This window comes from Austrofundulus limnaeus, unplaced genomic scaffold (assembly GCF_001266775.1).
Source record: "Austrofundulus limnaeus strain Quisiro unplaced genomic scaffold, Austrofundulus_limnaeus-1.0 Scaffold912, whole genome shotgun sequence".
NCBI lineage: Eukaryota > Metazoa > Chordata > Actinopteri > Cyprinodontiformes > Rivulidae > Austrofundulus > Austrofundulus limnaeus.
The window spans coordinates 121225-132097 of NW_013953314.1; the positions used below are offsets into that span (position 1 = coordinate 121225).

Consider the following 10873-nt stretch of genomic DNA (forward strand, 5'->3'; position numbering starts at 1 on the left):
CCTACATACCTACCTACCTATACTGTATATCTATCTACCTACCTACCTACCTACCTACCTACCTACCTACCTACCTACCTACCTACCTACCTACCTACCTACCTACATATCTAACTACCTACCTACCTACCTACCTACCTACATATCTAACTACCTACCTACCAACCTAACTACCTACCTACCTACACATCTACCTACCTACCTATTTATCTACCTACCTATGTACATATCTACCTACCTACCTACATATCTACCTACCTACCTACCTACCTACCTACCTACCTACCTACCTATACAGTATATCTACCTACCTACCTACCTACCTACCTACCTACCTACATATATAACTACCTACCTACCTACCTACATATCTAACTACCTACCTACCTACATATCTAACTACCTACCTACCTACATATCTAACTACCTACCTACCTACATATCTAACTACCTACCTACCTACTGTACATATCTACCAACCTAACTAACTACCTACCTACACATCTACCTACCTACCTATTTATCTACCTACCTATGTACATATCTACCTACCTACATATCTACCTACCTACCTACCTACCTATCGACCTACATACCTATATATCTACCTACATACCTATCTACCTACCTACATATATATCTACCAACCTACCTAAATATCTACCTACCTACCTATATATCTACCTACCTGCCTACCTACATATCTACCTACCTACATACCTACCTACTGTACCTACGTACCTACCTACTGTACCTACCTACCTGCATTTCTACCAACCTACCTACATATCTACCTACCTACCTACCTACCTACATATCTACCTACCTACCTACCTATCTACCTACCTACCTACCTACCTACATATCTACCAACCTACCTACCTGCCTACATATCTACCAACCTACATACCTATCTACCTACATATCTACCAACCTACATATCTACCAACCTACATATCTACCCACCTACCTACCTACCTACCTACCTACCTACCTACCTACCTACCTACCTATATTTGATTCTCTCATTCTTTAAAGTACTAGCAACATTAACATTTGTATAAATAAATATGTAGGCCTTTTTAGAAAGTTAACATTGATAAAAAAAACTTGCAACAAAACACTGCTGAGATGAACAGTTGTTGAAATATTGACATGAGAAGAAACAGGAAGTGATGTCAAAGGGGAATGTCTGCATGTAAACAGATCACTGCTACAACAACCACCAACACAAACTGTAGAGAAGAATCTGATGTTTGTGTAGATTTTTAGTCTCAGAGACATGAAGAAGTCAGAGTTCAGATAATATTGTTTTAATAAACAACACCTTTTCTGAAAGAGTTCTCTTTTGATGTCACTTCCTGTTTCACTTCCTGAGCCAAGTTTAAAAGAAAACATCAGTTATAAGAGAAAATGGGTAAAATCATGTTTATGTCAAATTTCTCAAATATTAAGTCTTTTTTGATGTTTTGCCTCATGTCACAGGTACTTTAAAGGATCGGTTTTCGTTCAGTTGTCAGGGGAAAATTTAAAAACTTTCAGGTTTCAGAGAAATTAATTKATAAAGTCAGAAGACAGCGACAAATCAAACCCTGCTAATCAAGTCACTTACTGGTTAAAATATTCAGAAACACAGAGTCGAGGTGATCTCGGTGTTTGTCCCAGGGGACACAGCTGTAACGTCCAGCRTCCTCAGCTGTGATGTTGTAGATGAGCAGAGAACTGAACCGGTCCACTCTCAGCCTGGCAGCTCGGGGTGAACTCTGAACAACCATCCCTCTCTGAACCTCCATCTGTGAGTCTGTGTCTGGGTCTCTGGTGTAAAACCAGTCACTTCTGCGGCGGAAATAAGTATGGGAAATATCGCTACAAGGCAGAAAAACATCATCTCCAACTCTGTGGTAGAGAGACGGTCCTCCTGCACCGAGGCCTGCAGCAGGAGAAACATTTTTAAACATTTCAAACCCTATATCGCCATTTGTATCATATTTGCTACGCAGGATTCTATGACCTATATTTTATCAATGTGATCAATATTTTCCTCAAAAACCTGTTGTATATCATGTGAGACCTGTATTCTGCCCTCTAGTGGATTACCAATGTACTGCAGGAAGTAGAACTTTTTTTTTGCCTTTTCAATATGTCTGCTGCCATGAGGTCATCCACACATTTTTTTTTTTCAGGAAAACTTTTGCTAATTTTGGAGAARTTATGGTAAGAATAACATCAATATTTTTTGTAATTTTTTAACAAATACTTTGTGTTGAAACAATGCATAATTACTTAAAAAATATTTTTCAATACTACAGTTAAACCATGTTTAAAAAAATGTGTATCAAACTTGATACTGCAGGTATATAAGTTGCTCCAGTCCTGAATTGTCATGTGACATTTTAGTAATTTTAGTAATTTAATCAACAGTATTCTTGCCACAATACAACACACACTATTTTGGATGATTGATTAATTACTGAAATGCCATTTGAAAACACATTTTGGCTATTTTCAAAGTGGTTTCCTTTGAAATTATAATCTCTACTCTGTACTGACTAAATATTTACGTGTTAGATGTCAAAGAGAATTGAGGAAGAAGAGAGAAAAAAAGAAAGTAAGAAAATGCCATCAATATGATAATAGATGGCAATTTTTTATAAAGTGTAAGGTACATCTGTGCCTGAACAAGGACAGAAACTGTGTTTGTGCCTACCATGAAGTGAAATAAATGGCTGTAAAAAGTTTATTGTAAGAAAAAAAAAACAAAGAAGTAAATTTAGAGTGTTCTAAACTTGTTAAAAGTTATGGGCAAAACTGTCTTTTGTTTCTTAATTTAACTTTGTTGTGAGCAAAATATAGCCAAAACAGCCCAGTGAATCAGATTTGATACAAAAAAAAATATCATAAACAAAGTGATGTGGCAAAAAAAAAAAATTTGGATTTTGTTTAAAGGCCCAAAAAACCTGTCAGTTCTGAAAATTGGGAATTTTTCTGAAGCTGCAGGAACAAACATGAAGTTCTTGCTTCACTCTGAGGAAAACCACAAAACAGAACTTTTGAACAGGAAACCGTGAGGTCGCAGTGAGGTCTGACCCAAAATACAGACAGGCATCAGGAGCTCGGTGAACTCAAGTGTTTTATTTAACAAAACAAAACAGTTTCTGAATTAGATCATCTGTTCAAACTTAAACTTGTCTTCATATAAGCTTCATTATTTGATACAAACAAAAACAGATTTTTTTTTTTACCTTCAAGCTGAAGCAGAAGAATCAGAGTAAACTCCAGAACAATCATTTTATCTAATTATACTGAACTATGTGACGCTTTTCTCTCTGCTCAAAAAGCTGTTTCTTCTTTCTGGATGATGTAATAAAAAAAACAACTTTACGAAAACACCCAGGGTTCTTCCTGTTATCAGCTTTACATCATGTTTATATTTATATTTCATTTTAAACAAGTTGAAAACTGCATTTCAGGAAAAGAAAGTTTGGTTCAAAGTAAAAACTGTTACTGACCTGATGAATTCTTTACTTTTACACAAAATGTCTTGTTTCTGTTTCCTTCTAAAGGATCTGAGGAAACAGGATGTGTTGTAATTTTCCATGTTTTCACAGATCTGACTCACAGTCAGGTCCGTTTTATTCACTTTATAATAAAAGTGTCATTATKCTTGTGATTYAGTCAATAACTGTTAATCCRTTTATCTGTAGAAGTTATTATCAAAGCAAGGACTGGTCCCGGCACCAGACCCGACAAAGCTCAGGTGGTGAAGGCTGATGAGAGGAGTGGCTGCAGCTGCGACAGGGAGCAGGGATTCAAACCACCGCTCACACCTTCTTCTTCTTCTTCTTGGTTTTTATTGGCGGTTGGCAACAAACTTTCAGTAGCATTACCGCCACTTACTGGTATGGAGTGTGGTTCGTGATGATCTATGTACTTCATACCTAATCCCTATAATATTTCTGATTAAACACACATTCTCACACTCACACCTACTTATATAACTTTACTTTTATATAGCTTATAAATATCTCTTCATTATTCTTTGCACATTAACACCCATCTTACTCTACTCAGATTCTAAGAAATACCTTTGTTTTTTTAAGAAATCTAATAATTATTTGAATATGTCTACTCCCCAAATCCCTCCTCAAAAAATCTGATAAATTAAACCTTTCTTTAATACCTTCACACTCTCCCAACATGTATCTTCTCTCATCTTCATATTTATTACACTCTAAAATAACATGCTCTATTGTTTCCAACTTCTCACAATAATCACACTTTCCAGTCATATGCGTCTGTTTTTTAAAAAGTGAATAATTAAGCCCTGTATGAACGAACCTTAACCTTGTTATTATTCTTTCCTCCTTCCTGTTTCTTCTCCCCTTTATTTTCCTTCTTACAAACTTCTGAATTTTATAAAACCATCTTCCTGTTAAACCTTCATCCCACCTTCTCTGCCATATTTTCATCAGCTCCTCATTAACTTTACTTTTCCCTTCAGATTTACTTGTCTTAACTGTAAAACTAATAGGATTATTTATTGCCTTCTTTGCCGATTTATCAGCCCGCTCATTACCTACGACCCCTATATGTGCTGGAACCCATACAAAAACAACTATTAACCCCATATTTTGTATTCTAAATAGAGTATATAATAATTCTAATAAGATGTCCATCCTACAATCCGTACTGTTATGTTTTATACTTATCAAAGCCAAGCTTGAAATTGGAGCAAATTATTGTTTGCAGTAGTTTTACATCCTCTATCCATTGTAATGCCAATAGTATCGCTAACATTTCTCCTGTATAAATTGATAACCCATCCGTAATTGGCTTCCCTATTTTCAAATTGAATTCTGGGATTGCAAATGCTATTCCTATTTTTCCTGCTATTTTTGATGCATCTGTGTAAATTTGGACATGTCGATAATACTGATTTAAATGTGATTGCACTGAATAACTATCTACAACATTTGATTTGTCTTGTTTCTTTACCATTAATGATATATCTACTATTGTTTCTGGCAGAATCCAGGGTKGTATAATTGATGATGGATCTGTTTGACTAATTTCTAAAACATCCATTTTAAATTCCTTTTACTTCCTTTTCAATTTTCCATCCATAACTCCTCATCTCTTTCTTTTCCTTTTCCCAACATGACTAAAATTTCCCAAGTTGGATGATCACGTTTATTACCCATCAAATTTAACCAATAATTAATTCCTAGTTTRGTTCTCCTTAGATCTAAAGGCATTTCTCCCGTTTCTATTTTCAATGCAGCTGCAGGTGTTGTTTTGAATGCTCCAGTACATAATCTTAATGCTTGATGYTGAATATTGTCTAATTTATCTAGATGAGTTTTAGCTGCTGAACTGTAAACTAAACAACCAAAATCAAAGTCAGATCTTATCATTCCTGTATAAAACTGTTTTAACCATTGTCTGTCTGCCCCCCAATCACTACCAACCAAACATCTCAATATATTCAATTTTCTCTTACATTTATCAACAATCATCTGAATGTGAATATTCCATTTTAATTTTTCATCAAACCACAAACCCAAATTTTTTTAACTCTTTACCTGCTTTATTTTTTGATTATATAATTTTAAATCTATTACTTTGTTTTCTCCGTGAAAATACAAATACTTTTGTTTTATCCACTGAGAATTTAAATCCCCATTTCAGAGCCCACACTTCTATACAGTATCAATAATGACATTTTGTAACTTCTTTACTATAAACTCAACATTTTCCCTCTTTTCCAAACAGCTCCATCATCTGCAAAGAGTGAACATCCCATATCCTTTCCAATATTTTTGAATATGTCATTTATCATAACAGAGAACAATAATGGGCTTATAATACTCCCCTGTGGTGTTCCATTTTCCACTACACATTTATCTGAAATTACTCCTTCAATTCTTACCTGTAATTTCCTGTTTGTTAAAAAGTCTTTAATCCACTCATATATTTTTCCTTCAATCCCCAATTTGTGTAACTTAATTAATAAACCCTCTACCCACATCATGTCATATGCTTTTTCAATATCGAAAAATACAGCCACTACACTTTCTTTGTTTACTTGAGCTCTTCTAATTTCATGCTCCAGACATAACGTTGCGCCATTAGTACTCCTCCCTTTACGAAAACCACTTTGATAATTAGAAATATATCCCTTTTTATTTAGATAATACACTAGCCTACTATTAATCATTTTTTCCATTATTTTGCATAAGTTTGAAGTTAATGCTATTGGCCTGTAACTTTCTGGTTTTGAATGATCTTTTCCTGGCTTAGCTATCGGTACAATAATAGATTCCTTCCATAACCCTGGCATATTTTCCCATATTTTATTGAATAATTGTAATATTATAACTTTTGATTTATCACTTAGTTGACTTATATTTCTATACCAAATTTTGTCTTTACCTGGCGCTGCATTTTTGGTCTTTCTAAGCACACAATTTAATTCCACTTTGGTAAAATCAACATTCAAAAAATGATTTATTTCTTCATCACTCTGTATTAAATTTTTATACTTAAGAACAGTATTTTCTCTCCCTTTTCTTCCCTCTTCGCTAATGTTATTTGTGCTATGTATCTTACTAAATAATTTTGCCAAAACCTCAGCTTTATCCTCATCTCTAATTATATCCACATTCTCTACTTTTAATACAGGATAATCAAACTCTCTTTTAATTCCATTCATTTTTTAAATTACTTTCCATATCTTCTCAATTTTTGTATCTCTTCCTATTGTACTACAAAAATTTCTCCAATAGTCTCTCTTAGCTTTCTTTATAATCCTCCTTACTACTGCTTGCTTCCTTTTATAATCAGTTAAGTTTATATATATTGGATAATGTTTTAATACGTTCAAGGCTTTATTTCTTAAATTCATTGCTTCCTTACACTCACCTGTCCACCACAGCACCTTTTTCTTATCATTATTACTCCCTGACTTTTTAATAGAATTTTCTGCTGCTTCAGTTATTATTTTTGAAATATTTGCATTTACTTCATTTATATGCATATTAAAATCTACCTTTTCTAAATACATTTCACTCAAATATCTAAACTTACTCCAATCTGCCTTGTTAAAGTTCAATCTCTCCCCACTCTTTTTATACTCATTTCTGATTATTCCTACCCTTATAGTTATGGAGTAATGATCACTTCCTACTGTAGTTTCTTTATCAACTGACCACTCACAAATACCAGCTATATCATTTGATACTATTGATAGATCAATAGATGATTCCATCCCCGTTCTTATATTGATTCTTGTACCCCTTCTCTCATTAATACAAACTAAATTTTTCTTTTCCATCACTTCTTCTATAACCTGCCCATTTTTATCATTACTATTACCCCACAGTGTACTTTTTACATTGAAATCCCCACACCCAATTACTCTCCCCTCCAAATAATCCAATATTTCCACCATTATTTCAGACGATAATGATTTACATGGATTATAAAAATTTATTATTTTAATTGTATCTCCCTTTTCCCATACCTCAATTACTATGAATTCTAGTTCTTTCCCTTTCCCTAAAACCTGATATTGAATCCCTTGTTTTATAAATATTCCACATCCACCTCCCCCTCCCTCTTCTCGGTTTCTCCTTATACTAACATTTCCTCTAATCACAAAATCTAATGTTAATTTTAACCAAGTTTCCTGCACACATATTATATCCGGTTGGACTTCAAGCTCGTCAATATAACCTTTAAATTCCTGTCCATTAGCTATCAAACTCCTAGCGTTCCATTGCAGTATTAACATAAACTACTTTCACTTGTTGGTCCTGACTTCTTATCCACCTCTAGCTTTTTATTAATTTCTTCCCATGTGCCTTCCTTAAACCCCAAGAATTTTTCAGCTCCTCTCACTATTATTTTAATCTTCTTGGTTTTGTGCTTAGCTTGATCTGTACAGTTGATAACATAAGCTATGAATAAAACTAGATTTTCCACTGAGTAAGTGACCTTATCTTCTGGTATTATTTTAGATTCCTGTGCTGTTTGACTCCCCATTTGCTCGATCCCTCTTTTTTCCTGCTCCTTCACATTTTTAACTGCCTCTGCGTAGCTTATATTTTTAGATGTTTTAATCTGCACAACTTCTTTAGCCCTCTTCCTTACCTCGTGTCCTCCATACATAACCCTGTGACTTCCCCCACAGTTACAACATTTCTCTTGTACGTCTTCCTTACATTCTTCAAATTTATGATCTTCCCCACATTTTGGACATCTCTGCTGTCCTTTACAAACTGCCGCAATGTGTCCATACCTTTGGCATTTAAAACACCGAAGTGGTGGAGGTACATAAGGTCTGACTTGGAAACTTATATATCCTACTTTTATATTGATTGGCAACTCTTTTTCTTCAAACTCCACTAGGATTGAGACTCCCCACTCTCTCACCATCCACAGTTTTTGACAGCCTTTTCACATTAGTCACCTTTGCTCCAACAATATTTCTCTTAAGTTTTTCCAGATCCTCATCTAGAGGGATCCCATAGATCACTCCTCTAATTTTTTTTATTTCCTCTCAACATTTTTTTCTCCAGCACAGTTCTTTTACAAATATTGTCCACATTGAAGGCCTTATTCTTTTGCTCCATATCCTTACATTCTATCAAAAGACTTCCGTCTCTCAAAATCTTGACCATTTCAACATCTCCTATTTTCTTTTTAATTTCTCTTGACACCCCAATTGGGCTAATTTTCTCCTGACCTTCCTCACTCTTAAGTTTCAGAATTGTTTTAAATTCCTCACACGCAACTTTTCTCCTAACTACCMTCTCTTCCTCTGAACTGCTTCCTTCTAAATCCCGTTTAATACCTTGGCTATCGCTGATTCCCTTCCCTTCGTCTACTTTGATTCTTTCTCGTCCTCTTCCTCTCACTCTTCCTACTGGCATCCACCCTTCATATTCCCCTTCTTCTTCATTACTTATCTCATTTCCATCCCAACCATTCACATACCAGTTTATGCCAAAAACTGCCTTTTCCACACTCCCCAAGTTTTGTTCCACAATCCTAGTTCTTTCGCTCAAAAAAGCCCGCCTGTTAATAGTCCCTGAGAAGCTCCAGTCCTCCTTCTGGCCAGGAAGTTTTTCGTCTTCTTCTTCTTCTTCTTTTTGTTTTATGGCGGTTGGCAAACAACTTATAGTTGCAATACCACCACCTTCCAGACTGGAGTATAGATTAGATGTCCTAACACTATATTCTTCCCATAATACCTGACTTCCTAAAAAAACTAAAAATGCTGTTAAATGCTACATCCTCAGATGATCTTTGCAGCCAATTTTTTAATATCTAAATTATATTTATTTCTATTTAACTCTCTGATTAACACCTCTCTTTCCCGACTATATTTATTACATTCTAGAAAAATATGCTGCACTTTCTGACTCTCCACAATAACTACAAAAACCTGTACTATGTTTATTTGGCCAGGAAGTTGAAGAGAAGAACTGGTTAAGTAGAGACTGGGTTGAGTGAAAAGAGGAAACAGCTGAGTGATTACAGAGTGCAGACAGGTGAGAGAGAATAATCTGCAAGGAACTGAAAGACTGAAGACTGAGATGAGTGTGAGACACAGGAGGAACACCAGAGGGGGACAGAGTACGACACAAGACAACCGATCCTACAATGTCTCATGAGGCAGATCCTATATTTTCAACATATAAACAAATAAAAGTCTCATCTGAAAATAAATTAAATTCTCCCTGATAACTTGTCTCTGTGRGGGTTTCCTGTTTTATTTTGAAAAGGAACTTGTTTAGTTTCACCTTTTCATGTGTGATGCTTTCTGATCTCTCATAGGTTTGATTGAATTTTCCACTAATCACTGTTGATCTTTTTGTCCTTAAGATCTATTTTTACAAAATAATGTTTTAAGATTATATTAAACAAAATGAAACTTTGACTTAAAAAAGAAGAAAAGAAACAACTGAAGAATTGATCCTCTTCTTCTGAGATGTGAGGTGATTCTGCTGGAGAGAAAGAAAGGAGRGGTTTATAAAAGGTTATTTAATTATAACAGAATAAATCTGAATAAATAAACTTTTTAAAATAACGAGCACTTTTTTACCACAGTGTGATGTGATGAAGTTCAGCTGAGTGTGGGAGCAGCAGGACTCTGTCCAACATTTTTATAGTTGACTGTGTGCTCATCAGCACCAGAATGAACCTGTGAGATCCAACAGAAACAAACATCAACTAGAACTGYGAAGCAGTTATGACCGGGGTCCAAGCCCGTTATGCATGTCATCTTTGGCTCATGTTGTTTCCAGCATCCTGTCAACCTTGTGTACTGCATAACTGAAGCATGATGGGGAGTTTCTATAGAGGGCCAATTTGTTACAGCATTTTGAGCGCTTTCTTTCATCAAGTTAGGATCAACCAAATCTGTCTCAATTTTTGGTTCCAACGCTCTTTTGGATCTACCTCAGCAGTGGTTCCAGGCAGGTCAAGCTTAATACTGACTTTAAAGTGGAGAAGGGGCTTTTGTGAACATTGGTTGCAAGTACAGGGCTTTTACGATCATGGGTCTCATATCAGGCATAAACGTGTGTGTGGGGGGGGCGGTCCTATAACGTGGGGAAAATTTTCCCAAAAAAGCAGCTTTGTGGGGACCAATGCCAGGTCCCCACGAGCCCAAATGTAAATTACGGGTAGGGGGTTAGGTTTAGGACTAAGGTTTAGGTTAGTTTAAGGGTCAGGTAGGTACCTGTCAGGTTAATTTTAGGGTAAATGGTCAAGGTTAAGCTATAAAGTCTAAAAAGCATGAATGGAAGTCAATGGAAGGTCCCCATGGGGTTCAAGAACAAATGTGTGTGTGTGTGTGTGTGTGTGT

At 35.5% G+C, this 10873-nt stretch overlaps 2 protein-coding genes across 2 annotated transcripts in view; both read right to left on the reverse strand.

Annotated features, from left to right (window-relative positions):
- LOC106533240 (uncharacterized) overlaps positions 1 to 3322 on the reverse strand; it is a 12814-nt gene extending 9492 nt beyond the window's left edge. The window contains exons 1-2 of the mRNA XM_014029478.1: positions 3243 to 3322; positions 1613 to 1930 (exon numbers count right to left, since the gene is read on the reverse strand). Coding sequence (XP_013884932.1) covers positions 1613 to 1930; positions 3243 to 3288 — 364 coding nt within the window. The 5' untranslated portion in view covers positions 3289 to 3322. The remainder of the gene's footprint in view (positions 1 to 1612; positions 1931 to 3242) is intronic.
- A 6794-nt stretch (positions 3323 to 10116) lies between these two features.
- Positions 10117 to 10873, reverse strand: part of LOC106533243 (uncharacterized) — a gene marked incomplete at its 5' end in the record, with an annotated part of 2885 nt that continues 2128 nt past the window's right edge. The window contains 1 exon segment of the mRNA XM_014029483.1: positions 10117 to 10207. Coding sequence (XP_013884937.1) covers positions 10130 to 10207 — 78 coding nt within the window.